Consider the following 18,177-nt stretch of genomic DNA (forward strand, 5'->3'; position numbering starts at 1 on the left):
AGAAACCTGGAACTCCATCCAGCACTGCCACGTGGGTGGCAGGGACCCTTGTACTGCCGCTTCCCATGGTGTACATTAGCAGGGGACTGGAATGGAAGCAGAGGAACTGAGACTTGAGCCAGGCACTCTGATATGGGATGTGAGCATCCCAAGCTACAACTTAACCACGTTGCCAGGCACCCACCTCTGGATCTGGGTTTGAATTTAGGTTTCATGACTCCAAAACTCTTACTATCTGTCAACCCTATGAAGGGAAGCAGTGATATTATATAAATGACTGCTTATCACTTTACAGCTTTTAAAATTTAAAATTCTTCAATGTCTGCCTGTGAATGAATTAAGGAAATTTTCTGTAGCTTTCCCCTCCTCATTGGAACCCGCAGACGAGTACCCGACTTTCTTCCAGCTTCCATCATATTGTGATGGGAAGAGCTTGGACTTGGAATTAGACTGGGTTCTGACACCCACTCTCTTATCTTTTTGGAAGAACCCTGGGATAGGTTACTTAACTTTTTTGAATTTCTTAGTGTTTTTCTCTAAAACTCAGAATAGTAAATCTTCCTTCATGGGACTGCGAGAAAAATAAACATGAGAGTCCCTGCCTGCCACCTCTCTGTTGGCCTTCTCCTTGGGTTCCGGCCTCAGTGCAGCATGGGCATTGTTACTATAATGCTTCTTTGCTAACTTCCTGCTTGTGTTGACGTGAGGGTCAGCACCCCCTAGCCCTCACCACCATTCCTCCTCTGTGCTCTACACTGCCACCCGAAAGTATTTCTAAAATGTAAATTCTAGGGGTTTTTTGCTGATAGTAATGTGGGCTGTTATTCAGACACATCCTCCCACAGAAATAACTAAAAATATTTGGATTAAAGAAAATCTTCATAAATTATCAAGGAACTGACAGGCATATCCAGGCTAACATCAGAGTGGAGAACCAAAGTGACCTTGCAGATTTGATCACTGGTTGTAAGGATAAAAACAAAGCCCAGATTGCTTACAAGAAGTTGGGACCCAAAAGGGCTGTATGTAGGTCTGAAACACACCAGCTCTCATATGGGATTGTATGCAGGTCCATGCTAACTGGGTTAGCCTCAGGGATCTCAGGACTAGTGCTGCTTCTGAGTGCCCGGCAGAACCAAGTGGAAATTCCATCAGGAGGAAGTTTTCAGTGTAAGATCTGATTATTCAGTGACCAACACATGAATATGAGCAGGCACCCAGGGAACCCATACTCCAAGTCAAGAAACCACAAACAAAGGTGGGCGTTGTGCAGTGAGTTAAGCTGCTGCTTGGGACACCTGCATCCCACATCCGGGATGTGTGGGATCAAGTTCTGCCTCTGCTTCTGATCCAGCTTCCTGCTCATGTGTGTGGAAGGCGACAGATGATGGTGCGAGTACTTGGATGTCTGCCACCCCAAGGTGGGACCCTCAGATGGAGTTCCTGTCTCCTGGCTTCGTCCTGGCCCAGACCTGGCTGTTTTGGGAATCTGGGTAGTGAACCAGCAGATGAAGGATTTCTCTCTGTCTCTCTGTTCCTTACTCTCTCTGTTTCACTTTGTCTTTCAAATAATAAACAAAAATTTAAAAACCCACAACAGAAGTAATCATTCAAAAATGTCATTAGATATTGAAATCATCATAGTCTAAAAAATTCACTTCCTCTGTTTAAAGAAACAAAAGAAGCACTTTAAGTTATATACAAGAAATAGGCAGCTATGAATTGTGACATAGAAAGTTGGAAAAGGAATCAAAAAATTTCTAAAACAGACATTCACGAAATGAAAGTTTTTTTTAAAAAAAAACTCAATGAGGAAAAATATTTCTTTAAATAGTTTGAAGTGAAAAGCTTAGTGGATATGTTTAACAGCAGATTAGATAAAGCTGAAGAGAAAATTAAAAACTGGAAGACAGTAAGAAAAAAGTATCTAGAGTATAGCACGAAGAGACAAATAGAAAATGCAAAGGAGAGGGCAAGAAACAGTGAATAGAGTGTTAAGTTTTCAGTCAGTTTAGTTAGGCCCTGAAAGGAGATAAGGCAGAAAATGGGCAAAGATGAAATTTGAGGACAATAACTCAGATTACAGCAGTTGAGATATCCAGCTGTTGATTTAAGGAGACCAGTGATTCCAAGTAGAATTTGTTTTTTTTTTGTTTTTGACAGGCAGAGTGGATAGTGAGAGAGAGAGACAGAGAGAAAGGTCTTCCTTTTTGCTGTTGGTTCACCCTCCAATGGTCGCTGCGGCCGGCGCACGGCGCTGATCCGAAGCCAGGAGCCAGGTGCTTCTCCTGGTCTCCCATGCGGGTGCAGGGCCCAAGGACTTGGGCCATCCTCCACTGCCTTCCCGGGCCATAGCAGAGAGCTGGCCTGGAAGAAGGGCAACCAGGATAGAATCCGGTGCCCCAACCGGGACTAGAACCTGGTGTGCTGGCGCCACAAGGTGGAGGATTAGCCTGTTAAGCCATGGCGCCGGCCAGAATTTGTTTTTTAAATCCAGGTTTGAATATGTCAGGAGGAAACTATGTAAAATTAAAGGCAGAGAGAAAATCTTAAAAGCAGCTGTGTGTGGGAGGGGAAGTTATCTTCAAAGGAGCAAGAGTTTGGCCATTGATTTCTCTTCAGATCTAATTTTGATTATGTTATTCTCAAAATTTTGAATGGTTTTCCATCCCTAAAGCATAAAATACATATTCTTCAGAGTATCAAATGAGACTTTCACGGTCAGGTCCCTTTAACTGTTTAATGCACAAAGCCTTCCTCCCGTTTCACCCTCTGGGTTGTGTGCCTCTGCACCTTCCCTCTCCATTCCTGAAATGCTCTGCAGGCCCAGGCACCTGGCCAGTTCCTTCCCTGCTTTCCCGTTTGCAGCTCTGGGGACAGCTGCTCTGCCAAGTCTGCTGGGCTCCCTTCTCATTGCCCCTGGTACCCTGATAGCTAACAGTTACCAACACTCTGTGTGTTATGTAATTGCCTGCATGAGCTCCTTAGGACAGAAGAGCCAGGGTCATTTTCAGTGCCTGAAGTTCCACAAGTACTTTACACTTTCACTGGGCTGATGCCAGCATTTCAGGGAGTCCCAGGATTCCTTAAAGAATGCCTCGGTACAGGTTTTTGTGACCCTTCCCATCGTGTGTGTATGTGCGCAAGTGGAGGACCAGTCTCCACAGTCGGCATCAGCATCCTCGCGTGCTCTCTTCTGCTGGCACTGTTGTCTTGGTGAAGTTGGAATAACAGTTGACACGGGTGTGAGGCTGTGGTGTGAATGAAATGCCGTAATGCAGCAGACCTGCTGTGGAAGCCTCCTGCGTCATCCCTCTTTGGTTTTACTTTGGTGTGAGGAACTTGCCTGAGCTGAAGACGGGAGCTCCGTGATGTCCTCCTGAGCCTTGCCCCTGCACGGGCTGCCCATGGGTGCTGGAAGGACCCTCAGCCCTCGCTGCCTGGCAAGCTGGCAGCAAGCGAGTGGTTATGCCCAGTGTACGTTAACCTGGCCTCTGTGAGGACTTGCGCTATCTTTGCTACATTCCCCGGAAAGAGAGGCTCCTAGCTCTTCCAGTCGATTGGTTTTCAGAGATCCAATAGGGACATCTTTGCGTTTGCAAATAGGTGTTGCTGTTTTTGCTGCATTCTCTTTGGAAATTGTAAATTTTTGGGCCGTTTCTTCAGAAATGGAATGAACTTGGACATGTCAGAGTTTGCCCCTTTTTTTAATCAAATAGATTGGAACATACCCTTTTCCCTAGTTCCTTGCTTTTTTCTTCCACTGGCCCACTTAGTATCACAATTAAATCATTTGAAAACATTTGATTGTAAAGTGTTCAGTCATGGACTGTTCAATCTGTTGTTTGTATAGGAGATGACCAAATAAGAATACTTTTTCTTACCAAAATGAGGGTTTGGATTTGCACTTGGTAGGTGCAGGTGACAGTGTCAACTCCAGCAGGGCGTGACATTTTGCTTTATAAATGTTTAAAACAGAAACTTAGTCGGCGCCTCGGTTCACTAGGCTAATCCTCCACCTGCAGTGCCAGCACCCCGGGTTCTAGTCGCGGTTGAGGCGCCGGGTTCTGTCCCGGTTGCTCCTCTTCCAGTCCAGCTCTCTGCTGTGGCCCGGGAGGGCAGTGGAGGATGGCCCAAGTGCTTGGGCCCTGCACCTGCATGGGAGACCAGGAGGAAGCACCTGGCTCCTGGCTTTGGACCGGCGCAGTGCACCGGCTGTGGTGGCCATTTGTGGGGTGAACCAACAGAAGGAAGACCTTTCTCTCTGTCTGTTTCTCTGTCTAACTCTGCCTGTCCAAAAACAAACAAACAAACAAACAAACAAACAAAAAACAAAAACAAACCAGAAACTTGAGATAGTCTGTAGAAACAGATTAGGATTTCCCTGGACTTTCTTCCTAGAGTATTTCTCGGGGGAATTTAGAAGAATTGCTTGTATTAGTAGTGAACCCATGTTTCTCTTTTAGATGAAGAGTTTTGATAGGGATCAGTTTCTAGCATTACTGAACCAGAAGGCCTCACCCCGTGCTGCATCTCCCAGCACATAGCTTTTGTCTGAAGCCACAGCCCAGGTCCGCTGAGGTCCAGATCTGCATGCTGAGCTGCTTGCCCAGCATCAGCAATTGCTGCCTCGGACACAGGAGGATGCTCCCGAAAGATCAGGGAGACGAAAGTGAGAGCCAAGTTTATTTCAGTACAAAAAGAAATTGAAATTCATGCATGGTGTTTTCCTACTGTGCATTTTCCCTCACTTTTTTTTTTTTTTAAGATTTATTTATTTATTTGTTTGAAAGGCAGAGTTACAGGGAGAGAAGGAGGGGGGGGGGAGAGGGAGAGAGATCTTCCATTCCCTGGTTTACCTCCCAAATGGTAGCAACAGCCCAGGCTGGGCCAGGCTGAAGCTACGAGCTTCATTCAGGTCTCTTCACATGGGTGCAGGGCCCAAGCACTTGGGCCACCTTCTGCTGCTTTCCCAGGCACATTAGCAGGGAGCTGGATTGGAAGTAGAGCAGCTGGGACTCAAATCAGCACCCATATGGGATGCTGGCTTTGCAGGCAGTGGCTTAACCCACTATGACACAACACTGTCCCTTCCCTCACTTTCTAAATACCTTCATAGAGCCATTTTAAAAAATTATGTATATATTAGAGAGAGAGAGAGAGGAGAGAGATTGATTCCATCCACTGGTTCACTTCAAAATGGTCACAATAGCTGGGGCTGTTCCAAGCCAAAGCCAGGAGCTAGGACCTCCGTCCGTGTCTTCCACATAGGTGGCAAGGGCTCAAGCACTTGGGCCATCCTCCGCTGCGGTAGACTGACCCATTGCGCCACAATGCTGGCCCCTAGAACTCTTGATTTTTGACTTCCTCTAGGCTATGTCTGTCTGTCTCTCTTTCTCTTTGTTTCTCTCTCCCTCTCTCACGGTTTCCACCCCCCCCCCCTTTTCTCTCTCTCTCTCTCTTTTTTTTGACAGGCAGAGTGGACAGTGAGAAAGAGAGACAGAGAGAAAGGTCTTCTTTGCCGTTGGTTCACCCTCCAATGGCTGCTGCGGCTGGTGCGCTGCGGCCGGCGCACTGCGCTGATCCGAAGCCAGGAGCCAGGTGCTTCTCCTGATCTCCCATGGGGTGCAGGGCCCATGCACTTGGGCCATTCTCCACTGCACACCCTGGCCTCAGCAGAGAGCTGGCCTGGAAGACGGGCAACCGGGACAGGATCGGTGCCCCAACCGGGACTAGAACCCGGTGTGCCGGCGCCGCAAGGCGGAGGATTAGCCTACTGAGCCGTGGCGCTGGCCCCCCCTTTTCTCTTAAGTCGTTCTTAAGTGATATCTTTTTATCAACCCAGCTACAGAAGTCAGTAATCTAGAACTAACCTTTCACTTCTTATATCTAATAATCCTTAAACCCCATATCTAATTACCACCAAAATCTAACAGCTCAACTCCAAGGCGTTATCTTAATTTTGTCTCCAGTGCCCACATCACAGCTCTTTCCTCTCATGCCTGGGCTATGGCAGTAATCCTTAGCTGATCTTCCCACATCCACTCTTAGCCTGCTCTAATCTCGCCTCTGACAACGCCACTCTTGCACAATATCCTTAGAGGGCTTCCCATTGGGTTTTAAATTCCAGATTCTTCTCTCCAGCAAGGCCCTGCATGACTTGACTGCTGTCTGCCTCACTCCGCCATGCCCATCGTGTTCCTGCTGCGTGGCTGTCCTTCGGGCCCTTGGTTGTGTGACTTGCTTCCAGCTGTTACCACTTCCCCTGTGCCATTCCCTACTGGGGATCCTTTGTCTCTCTCTTCACTCATGGACGCACCATCCAGGGTCTCAACTTAAATGTCACATCCTCACACCTCTAAACTAAATCATGTATGCCTTCCCCTTCTCCCTTGGGACTGACTGTTCTTTCCTTCTAAGCACTGATCGCAGTGTATAATTTTATATTTACCCAGTAGTTATTTGTGTAATGTCTTCCCCTCGTTAGCCTGTGTGCCCCAGAAGGGCTGGGACCATGCTTCTTTCATTCACCACTGACTCTTCAGTGCCCAGTACTCAGGAAATACTTGGAATAAGTGAATAAATCAATGGTCTTGGGATTAAATAGCACAGTTGATTCTCTCATTAAGTTGGTGCCTCTGCAGTTCAGTGTGGCAGGGCATCTTCGTTGGGAATGTGTTAAGGTGAGTCATCATTCCAGCTTGGCATTGTGGTCCTTTTTGTTCATTCACAGCATCTATGATTCTCACCTGCAAGGCTATAAATTTTAGCTTAATTGATTAGAATGTAACTTTAAACAACACCTTATTTCTGCTTGGAAATCCTTGTGAATATAGACTTGAAAAGGCAGTGTTCAGATATGTTACCTGCAAATCATGATTGGGCTCACCTCCATGGCTCTCCCTCTGTCTTTGGATGTAACCTGGTATAACCTTTGGGGCAGAAGGCTCGCTGTTGTTGGGATGGAATCTGAAGTAATCACCATTGTGAGATGGAGCCATCAGTGACTGTTCCAGAAAGCTGCTTGCCTGGAAAATCCATTCATTACCCTGTCCCGACCGCCAGCTTTTGTGACCCAGAACTCAGATATCGCATGTGTAAGTCACGTTTACTTGTTTGTGGTAATCCTAGCCTCCTATTCTGTTTCTGAATTACCTTGTCCTGCAGGACACATTTGGCAGGGTTTGTTATGGAACCAACAAATCAACAATGTGTGTGGGTTTTTTCCTCCCCAAGATTATAAAAAAGCTGTTCTGGAAGCACCCGGTGGTTTTGGAATCCCGAACCATGGGTTGAAAATAAAAGGTGGACTTGAATGATGGCCTTCTTTTACTAGTGGACAGGCTGATCTACAATGGGAAAGTTTGTCTTGGCTTTTACTTGTACCAAAGAATAAAGAATCAGCTGTCGATAGGTCGTTCGGTAGGTAAATTTCAGCGAGGATGGAAAAGCAGACAGTTGACCATTCTTCAGCCCCTTTGGGTCAGATCATGCCAGTGTTTCCAGAGTACGCCCTGAGTGGTAAAAGCTGGCTTTCAGATGAACCTTTGCTAAGAGGCAGCCAGTCCTGAAAAGGATTTATTTATCTGTGTTGGCCCTGGCTGTGTCTAAATGATGACAGGTACACGTCTCTCCTAGCTCTGGAGTGGGTGCCACACGAACTGGTTGTGACCCCCAATCCAGAAACTCTGCTGTAGTTGGGTACGACTATTTTGTATGGGAAATTGAATGTATGAAAGAAGACAGAGAGTTTTAAATGTTCAGAAGTGTGTTGTTTGCTGCTTTTGTTCATAAGTGTTTTTAATACTTCTGGTCCACAGCCTAACTGCCTCTTCCTGGGGAAATGTGGCTTCAGTTTCTTGGGTGAATGTGCATTTTATAAGTTTTTCTGAGAAGGAAATTAAACATAAACAGACTTTAAGTACTTTACTCTTTATGTAATGTCACTTAGAAAGGCCAGGAAAGTCAGAGTTGGGTGTTTTTATTTATTTATTTAATAAATATAATATATTTTCCACCATTTTGTTTGTTATGTTTGGTACCAATGTACCTTTTTTTTTTTTTTAAAAGATTTATTTATTTATTTGAGAGGCAGAGTTACAGATAGAGAGCAAAAGACAGAGTAAGGTCTTCCATCTGCTGGTTCATTCCCCAAATGGCCGCAACGGTCAGAGCTGGGCTGATCCAAAGCTAGGAGCCAGGAGCTTCCTCTGGGTCTCCCAGGTGGGTACAGGGGCCCAAGCTCTTGGGACGTCCTCTACTGGCTTCCCAGGCCATCAGCAGGGAGCTGGATTGGAAGAGAAGCAGCCAGGTGCCCTCTTGGGACGCCCATATGGGATGTTGTTACTGCAGGTGGAGTCAACATACTAGACCTCAGTGCCGGCCCCAGTACCAAAGCACTTTTAAAGATAACATTTATTTTTATTTTGTTCAAATGTGCATAATAAATTAACCTATCTCTATTCTTCGTTGTGGGCTGGGGCAATATTTAACATACAGCTTTTTGGTGTTTCAGCACACAGTCTATTTAATTTATCAAAGTTTTATGCCCACCACTTGGGTCATGTTTAGCTTATGAATGATATCGAAGAGATCAGATGTGACCTGCTAAGGTTAAGTGCTCAGGGTAAGCATTAATGCAGGTGGGTGGCATGACTGGCCTTGGCCCAGTCACCTGACCGCCGTGGGCCTGATGGGTTCCTCCTCCGTAAAGTGAGTATCGGGGTAAATGGCATCAAGAAACTTTCCAGATCTCAATTTTAGAATCCCATCCGTCTATATGCCTAATGGATGTAGATCTAATGGGTTGATTCCTCCTCTTCTGTTTTCCTCTCTTTTCAATGTAGGAAAAGAGGACGCTGGTGAGCCAGATAGAAAAGACGACAGTACTTCCTCATCACAAGACACAAGAGCTTTGTCAGAGAAGTCGCTGCAGAGATCCGCAAAGGTCGTTACCTACAGATTTTCCCCACTTGTCCCCATGGCTGTCACCTGAGCTCCTGGGTGATGTCTCTCGTGTGATTTGGTCAGGACTGCACTTTGTCAGTTGACCAGGAAAGTCAGTAGAAGTGACGATCATAAACAGTGACTATTTTTTTTTTTAACTTTAAACATGTAAGTAATGTACGTATTTGCCTGCTTTGGATGAAGGCAGTGCATTTTCTGTGGGTGTGAGTATGTTTATCATCCTTGCTTAAACCAGACTTGTAATGCAGCATCTGTGATTTCCACTTTGGGTTATTTATTTTTAAAGATTTGTTTATTGTTTTGAAAGGCAGAGCAATAGAGAGACAGAGAGAGATCATCCATTTGCTAGTTTACACCCCCAACCACCCCCGCCCCCAGATGGCTGCAGTGACAAGGCTGGAACTCCATCTGGTCTCCCACATAGGTGGCAAGGGCTAAGCACTAGGGCCATCTTCTGCTGCTTTCCCAGGCACGTTAGCAGGGAGCTGGATCAGAAGTGGAGCAGTCGGGACTCAAACCGGCACCCGTATGGGATGCTGGCACTGCAGGCGGTGACCTTATCCACTAAGCTGTCCCCATAATGAATCTTTTAGTTTTTCAAAAGTGTTTATTTGTCAGAGAAGTAATTGTTTTTCCATTTGAGTTTTATTATTTTGCATTCAGATGTGGGGTTAGACACGGCCCACTCTAGCTATGTGCACAGCTCAGGGTGGCAGATGTGCCTAGGGCCGGGAACACAGTGACGTCACAACATGAGGCTTCAGCTGCCAGTGGCATCTGTCAGGGCCTTTAACCTAGGAGTGCAGAGCGGCCGTGCTGCCGGCAGGGTGGTTGGAGTGTCTCCAGGAGGAACTTCTAGACGCACTCTATGCATTGCTCCTGCTCCTAGTTCTCACTCTATCTGAGTTATTAGTCAGTGAACATTTTGAGGACTAACCATGTAGCAAGCAGCATGCTAGGCAAGCAGGGTTGTAATGATGGCTAGATCTGGACCATTCTTTGTTTTAAAGATTTATTTATTTATTTGAATGGCAGAGTTACAGAGAGGCAGAGGCAGAGGCAGAAAGAGACAGAAGTCTTCCATCCGCTGGTTCACTCCCCAAATGGCCGCAACGGCCAGAGCTGTGCCAGTCCGAAGGCAGGAGCCAAGAGCTTCTTCTGGGTCTCCCATGTGGGTGCAGGGGCCCAAGGTCTTGGGCCATCTTCTACGGCTTTCCCAGGCCTCGCAGAGAGCTGGATCAGAAGTAGAGCAGCTGGGACTTACACTGACGCCCATATGGGATGCTGGCACTGCAGGTGGTGGCTTTGCCCGCTATGCCACAGCGCCAGCCCCTCATCCTGTTTTATTTGACCTGTACAGTATTTAAAATTTTTGACTAGCTTGCATTTAAAAAAAATACTATGGGGTGGACATTGTGGCCCAGCAGGTTAAACTGCTACTTGGGACACCTGCACCCTGTATTAGAGTACCTGGGGCTGAGTCCCACTCTGCTTCTGCCTCCAGCCCAGGTTTCTGGTAACGCACCTGGGAGGCAGCAGGTGATGGCTCAACCACACCCATGTGAGATCCAGATGGAGTCCCTGGCTCCTGGCTTCAGCTTGCCCAGCCCTGACTGTTGTGGGTGTTCAGGGAGCGAACCAGAAGAGGGGTGGTCTCACCCCCCTTACCCCCTCCACCCCTGCCTTTCAAATACAAATTAATAAACATTTTACAGTTTTGTTTAGTTAGGAGTATTCACATGAAAATTAGACTTTTGACTTTTTCTGCCAAGAGAAAACATCTGGCAACACTAGACTGCATCCCTACGTGAGCCAGAGCTGAGTAGAGGGCCTGTTTCTAGAACTGTGTTCTCTGATGTGCTGTGGCCCCAGCCCTGCCTGCTCCCTCCCTCCTTCCCTCCATTCTCCCATCCCTTTTTTGAGATAATGTTTCTTAATGAACTCAACCAAAAATTACAACACAAAAGCAGCATTTGCAGGCACAACTTATGCTGTGGTAGAGTTATTTCCACGACAACTAACAGTATAGGAACCCCAGGTAAAGCCGGGTTACTCAATATATTTCTTGTGCTGTCAGCGGTTAGAATAAGAAACAGGGACTTCCTGCTGGAGAAAATGGCATAGACTTGATTTTTGCTCTTTCCACGAAGTACAGCTGTAAACTCCGGGAGAAACTAGAAGTAACCACAGGATAATTCTGGAAAATGGAAAGAGGAAGCCAAGCTAACTAGGAACCCCAGGATGAGAGAAACAACATCATGGCAGACTTTACAGCTCCCACTGTCAGAAGGTGATATAGGGTTTCTGAGTCCCAGGCTAGCCATAGAGGGTGGCACAGGTGGACTCATTCCATTCAGATCTAACAGAAATCCTTCTAGAGACATCAGACCACCCTGGCCGCACCTGCAAAGGCAATTAACTGAGACCCTGATAACAGTAAGTGACCAGGGGGACTGTCTTCTTCCCTGTCCCCCCAGTGTCTGAGACTTCTCTCCTCCACCAGTACGGGGCAGTCCCACCACAGGGACAGCCCGGCCTAGGAAGCCTCTCTCTTCCCCCTCCTACCCAGTGGCACTGGGAGCTGAAAATACTGGTGGAAGGGATCTTGCTACCACAGACAGCCCAGCTTGGGAAGCACACTGTTCTCCCAGACTCCTCCTCCTTCACTCAGAGACCGTGGACAGCCGGTGGCATTGAAGGGAGGTGTCGCCACAACAGGAAACCCCGGGACGGGGAGCCTCTTTGGCCCTGCAAGCTAGGGTTGCCTGGGCTGTGGTTAGGGAGACTAGGTGGCCTGGCCTGGGGAAGTTCCTTCCACCCCCACAGGCAGTGCCAGTGGCACCTTACAAACCAACCACACCAAGATAGTGCTGGAGCTACAGCCGTGCAGACCAGGACCTGCGTGCTAAACCCAACCAGGCTTACTGCCTTCTAATACAGAAGATCTCAGTGAGACCCAGAGGCTCCTAACATGACTGCCGAAGATCTAGACACAATCAGAAACTACCCACCATTCCAGCAAAGAGGAAAATCACAACAGGAGTGAGAAAGACATTCGACTGATTCCAGTTCCAGTACTGAACTTTAGCAGTTCAAGGACAATTGCTTTTAAACAGTCCTCCAAACAACAACAACAAAAAACAACTTCAGTAAGCAATTAAGACTTCTCTTGAGAAAATAGGAAATTGCAGCAAAGGAATAGAAGTCATAAAAAATGACCAAATGGATGTTACAGAACTGAAAAATTCAGTAACAAATAAAGTACTGGCTGGATGGGCTCAAGAGTAGCATAAAGACAATGCGGCACACAATCAGTGCGGGGCAGATTAGTGGAACTGACCCAACCTCAACCACTGGAAAGTAGACGTAAAAAAACATTTAAAAAGAGCCTCCAGGAATTGTGAGGAAAAAAAAAAAAGATTCAACATTTATATAATTGGAGCTGCAGAAGGCAAGGGTCAGAAGAGTGGGCTGAAAGAATAGACTACGGGGCCAGCGCTATGGCATAGCGGGTGAATCTGCCGCCTACGGTGCCTGCATCCCATGTGGGTGCTGGTTTGAGTCCTGGCTGCTCCACTTCCGATCCAAGTCTCTGTATGGCCTGGGAAAGCAGTAGAGGATGGCCCAAGTCCTTGGGCCCCTGTACCCACGTGGGAGACCCAGAAGCACTCCTGGCTCCTGGCTTCAGATTGGCCCAGCTTCAGTCATTGTGGCCATTTGGGGTGTGAACCAGCAGGTTGAAGATCTTTCTCTCTGCCTCTGCCTCTACCTCTGCCTCTGCCTTTCAAATAAATAAATCTTAAAAAAGAAAAAAAAAATAATAGACTGTACTGACTGGGGACAGGTAGACAAATGTCATAGAGGTTCTGAGATCCTAGCAAAAGTTGTCAACATTAACATGTTACAGTGGCTGAGCAGTTGACGTTTGCAACCACTTGACAGTTTGTGTTGAAGGTTAGGGGAGACCAATGGCTGAATGGCGTCAAGCCTGAGGATTTGTAGGCTGGAAGTAGTGGAAGGACAGAAGGATGTGGCATTTGACAGCATAGATAATCAGGCTGCAATTGATGAAATGTGGTGGCTCAGGGAAGTAGGAAAGCATTCGCAGCTTAAATAGAGCTAAGAGACTTACAGAACAGGAGATGGTTACGGCCTGGGAAGCCTTGCTGCGGAAAAGCCTGATAAGGGAGCTGCATGATGGATCAGCCTGAGCAGTGTTGGGATTATATCAGTTCCAGATGACACCCAGGAGAGGCCATGAGGATGGGTTGCTGAAATTGAATGGAGGTGAAAGCCACTGGCATGGAAGAGATACAAGACTCACCTGTGAAGACAAGATGGTGGCTGGAGGACGTTGAGAAAGGCAGACTAACCCAGACATCACAGAGTAGCCAGGAGGCTGGTCAGTGGGGGACACGACCAAGAAGGGGGCAGGCTGCATGAGATGAGTACAGAAACACGCACGAAGCCAGAAGACGGCATGGCTGGATGTGGCAGTGCAGCCCGGGAAAGCCTGGGTGCTCCCTAAGGGCTGTGTGTGGGAGGCAGAGCAAGGCGCTGGAGCGCTCGGTTCTCACAGCAGACGAGCCCGTGCGAGGCGAGCCCAGTATGTTCTTGAGCGAGGTTTTCCGCAGTTTTTCCAGATGGGAAGGTGTTTTCCAGGAAGGGTGGGGAGTTGGGAGGGAGAGAGTAGAGGTACAGTAGGACTGATTGAGTGAGAGGCCAGGTGTGCTGAGGCCGTAGCAGACATGACTGGGAGGCAGCTGTTGCACACTCAGTGGGCTGAAGGTGCTCCTAGACAGGCCGCAGCCCATGTGGACACGGATTCACGAGCAACAGGGGCGGCTGGCTCAGCGCAGCTTGAATCTTAGCTCCGGGGTCTGGAATTGCAAGTAATTCCAGCAAAGCACCGAAACCACACACATCTAGGCATCTGCCGTGTGGGAGGAGAGAGGCGGGAAGAATGCCTTTGCCCAGAGGGCGAGGGAGAGGATTCACTTTCTTTAGAATGCTTCTCTCTTGGTAGAAGTAGAAATGTGCACGGTGCTGTGGTGGCCCGAGTCTTACCTGGTAAAATGAGAGACTGAGTTTAATCTTGGAAAGAAAAGGAGGATTAAGTATTTCCCTTTACATTTGTTGGAAGCATAATTAAGAACAGCAATTTATATCCATCTAGTAATACTAAATGGAAAAAAACAAAACAAAAAAAAGCAACCACTGTGTGGTTCATGTAAGATGGTGGTATTATTCCAGTGAAAAAATGTGATGCGCAACAAATCCCTGGAGCTGTACTTCCGCGCTGGTATCCCCAGCACCCTCGTAAGCCTCGGTCATGGTTATCAAAGCACTTTCGTCTCACTGATCCACGTGCTACAGAGCGTTTTCTTGCATGCGTGTGCTTACAGGATGCTTAAGTTGACGCATGATAAGTAGAGGCTCTGGATTTTGACCCACAAAAGTTACTGCACCCAGCTGGTTGCTCAGAGCCCATCCTGCTGACTTTTCCAGGTGTCCCCCAGCTCCATCGGTGAGCAATGTTGATTCCGTCTTTGGTGTTTTCAGGTGGTGTACATCTTGGAGAAAAAGCATTCCCGAGCTGCAACCGGCGTCCTCAGACTCTTGGCTGATAAGAGCAGTGAACTGTTCAGGAAGTATGCCCTGTTTTCTCCCGCAGACCACCGAGTGCCTAGGGTTTACGTGCCTCTCAAGGACTGTCCGCAGGACTTTGTGAGCCGGCCTAAGGATTACGCCAACACGCTGTTCATCTGCCGCATCGTGGACTGGAAGGAGGACAGCAACTTTGCCCTGGGGTAGGTGACCCCTGGTGAGCAACCACAGGCTGTGGACAGGGCTCAGTTTCCGTGGCCTGTAGGAAAATGTTGTATGTGTTTCAGTTGCTAGTTCTCTATTAGAGCACGGTGCTTGGTGTACTTTGGCCCTCTTTCTTTTGAAATTACCCTCAGCTGCTACCTCCACTGGTCACCTAAAGGTTTCTTGAACTACCAGGCAGTCATTTTTGGTGTGAATCTAAGTATGCTCTGAGCCTCTCATTTCCCGGGGTGTCCTGGATGACCCCCACACTTGAGTTGCATCAAATAGCTCGTGCTCTGTTTTCAGGTGCCAGTGCTGTAATAAAAAGTCCAGGCATGGTTAAGGGATGCTAGGCTCCTTTGCCTTAAAATATGAATTTGAAGCTATGTTTGATTGTTGTGCTTTTGGTGTTGATCTACTGTATTTGATTAACACCAGAGGTTTTACCTATGGCATTAAAAGCTGAATCACCTAGTTAGCAGCAGAAGGCTGGCATGTTTTCCTGGAAGCTGTCTGAAATCACTAAATACAATACAGTGCATAATGGGTGGCCATTGCATTTTTGTTTAAAGATTTATTTCTTTATTTGAAAGGCAGAGTTACAAAGAGGCAGAGGCAGAGAGGGGGAGAGGGGGGAGAAAGGGGGGGAGAGAAGGAGAGAGGGGGAGAGAGAGGGAGAGAGAGAGAGGGAAAGAGAGGGAAAGAGAAAGAGAAAAAAGAGAGGTTTTCCATCTGCTGGTTCACTCCCCAGATGACAATGGCCAGAGCTGCACTGATCCGAAGCCAGCAGCCCAGAGCTTTTTCTAGGTCTCCCACGTAAGTGCAGGGGCCCAAGAACTTGGGCCATCTTCTGCTGCTTTCCCAGGCCATTGCAGAGAGCTGGATCGGAAGTGGAGCAGCTGGGACTAGAACCAGCGCCCATATAGGATGCTGGCACTGTAGGCAGTGGCTTTACCGCTATGCCACAGTGCCGGCCCCCGGCCATTGCTTTTTGATTTGAAGAAACTGATCAATTGCTACACCTGTGTTTTTTCTTACACGTGGTATTTGTTTTGAAAGAAGAGCAGTATTAAATTTTAGCTCAATTTTGATGCTTTCATTAAGGGCAGTGTCTGGTCTGTGCTTCACAGGAATGAAAATAAGGCTGTACAGTCCAGAACAGTCATCTTGATTGGCTTTGAGTCAAGTATAGTGACTTTCTTATTGATTAATTTGTTGGTCATTTAACTGGGACCCTCCTGGGATGGTCCTGAGGTTAGGAAATGAACACTGAAATGATGGCCGCCGTGTGCTGCTTTTATCAGGCCTGTTCTATGCTTCTCTTCTGATGCCTGACACTGTAAGACCAATCTGTGAGTCACGTCGTCATTTAAGAACCACCGCCCATGCCGCTTTTCCAGTTGTATGAAGAGCATTGTTGAGTTACAGGGTCTCAGGGCCACCCAGGAGCACTTGCACTTCCTTTGTTGCTCTCCAGTGGTGTGACTGCAGGGTCATCGTCTTGAAGCCTATCTCATCCAAAAGTGACGTCATAGCCTTGAGCCTACATATTTCTCACAGGCCTGCCAGTTTCTCACCATCAAATCGCAAGGCCTGATAATGGCTTCCCTGCCTGGCCCCTCTTGATTGTGCTGCTGCGTTCTGTTTGGCGGTGAGAAGGGAAGGCTTTCACATCCAACCAGGAAATCCAGCCTTGTCCTTTATCTGCCCTCTGTCCTGCGCCATTGTCACACTTGATTGGACTACTTCCTTGGCTTTCAAGCTGTAAGGGTGGAGTCAGGAAATCTCTGTGGGGTGAGTTTCTCTTATTACTTGAATGGCCTGAGAGGTTCCCTTTCTACAGCTGAGCTGTGACTTCACCAGAGCACCCTTTTCTTGTGGATAAGTACAACAGCCACTAAAAAGGGAGTCAGGCCTTGGAAAGCAGCAAACACATTCACTAGATTGAAAGAAGGAATACTTTAAAATGATAATCGTATAGTTTTCAAAATAAAAACATTTGAAGATAATCATGTATAGATGGAAATTGATTATGTTTTTTCTATTGTCTTAATATAAAGACTTGAAAAGAGATCTGTAAGGAAACATGCTGGGGCTGGCATAAGCAGCTGCCTGTGATGCCAGCATCCCATATGGGTGCTGGTTTCAGTCCTGGCTGCTCCACTTCCAATCCAACTCCCTGTTATGTGCCTGGAAAAGGCAGCAGAAGATGGCCCGAGTGCTTGGCTCCTGCCGCCCACATGGGAGACATGGATGAAGCTCCTGGCTCCTGGCTAATGCCTGTCCCAGGCCTGGCCATTGTGGCCGTTTAAAGAGTGGACCAGCAGATGGAAGAATTCTCTCTGTCTCTGTTTCTCTCTGTAACTCTGACTTTAAAATAAAAATAAATAAATAAATAAATAAATATGCTTTCTAAAATCCTTGTGAAAAAAGCAAATTTAAGAATATGTGTGCAGGTTTTCATTTTGGGGTCCCACACGACACATGTCACGTGAAGAATGGGAGGGCTGCAGCTGTCGTGTGGTTGGGGTTGCCTTGCTGTGGTGTTCTGGCTGGCAGTTGCTGATCTTTAGAAACCGTGGTCACTGCTTCCCAATCAGAGCATGTTGTATGCTGTTCCCTGTCCGCCCAGGTTTTCTCCCTTGGCTTTTTTCAGACTTTGACCAGGAGCAAATATGTGTAGTCAGCTTCCACATACACTGTACGTGAGGCCTGAGGTTAGCTATGATGGCTTCCTTCTGAAATTTCTTCCTTCTTCCTAAAGCTCTGCCCTTAAAAATAGTGCAATTCTTCTGCCTGTGGAATTGCTACTAATTTTTCAAGTCCAAAGTTACTTACCTCTTCTGTATTAGATTCAGTTCATCAGACAGGTTTTGTTCAACTGTGCCTCATGTACTATCTGAGAAATACAAAGGTAAAAAACAAGCTATGATTCCTTTACTCAAGGAAGCTATAATCTAATGCAGAAGACTTGAAAATAAATGTTGTAGGGAAAATTTGATTTCAAGAAGTGGAGGCCCACTTGAAATAATTTAAATAAAAGTGGGGATTAACACGAGAAACTCCTGGTCCCCCTAGAACAGGAACAGGAGGAGGTCTCTCGAGAAACACAGGACGCGGCAGCAAAGAACCGCACTTCTCACCCTGACCAGCTCGTCCACCGCACGGTATCATCTCGCCACCTCTTGCTGCGCATGAGCTGTGTTTCTCTGCTTCTCTCTGCACAGCAGCCATGTACCTGCTCACAGCGAGTCCTCCACGGGTCACATGCTGAAGTCCAGGTCGTAACACAGAACTTCCAGGGTAGAGATCTTATTGGTCTAGCTTAAGAGGTATTTTCCCTGGTCAGTGGTTTTAACCAGAGTTAGGGATCCAGACTTCCATGCCCATCTCCCAGTT

General features: G+C 47.2%; 1 protein-coding gene across 3 annotated transcripts in view; it reads left to right on the forward strand.

The window, feature by feature from the left end:
• Positions 1-18,177, forward strand: part of DIS3L2 (DIS3 like 3'-5' exoribonuclease 2) — a 395,509-nt gene that overhangs the window by 166,831 nt on the left and 210,501 nt on the right. For all 3 annotated transcript variants that reach the window (XM_062193445.1, XM_062193453.1, XM_062193448.1), the window contains 2 exons: positions 8,847-8,947; positions 14,530-14,777. In XM_062193445.1, the coding sequence (XP_062049429.1) occupies positions 8,847-8,947; positions 14,530-14,777 (349 nt within the window). The remainder of the gene's footprint in view (positions 1-8,846; positions 8,948-14,529; positions 14,778-18,177) is intronic.

The sequence above is a fragment of the Lepus europaeus genome, chromosome 1 (genome assembly GCF_033115175.1).
Source record: "Lepus europaeus isolate LE1 chromosome 1, mLepTim1.pri, whole genome shotgun sequence".
Lineage (NCBI taxonomy): Eukaryota > Metazoa > Chordata > Mammalia > Lagomorpha > Leporidae > Lepus > Lepus europaeus.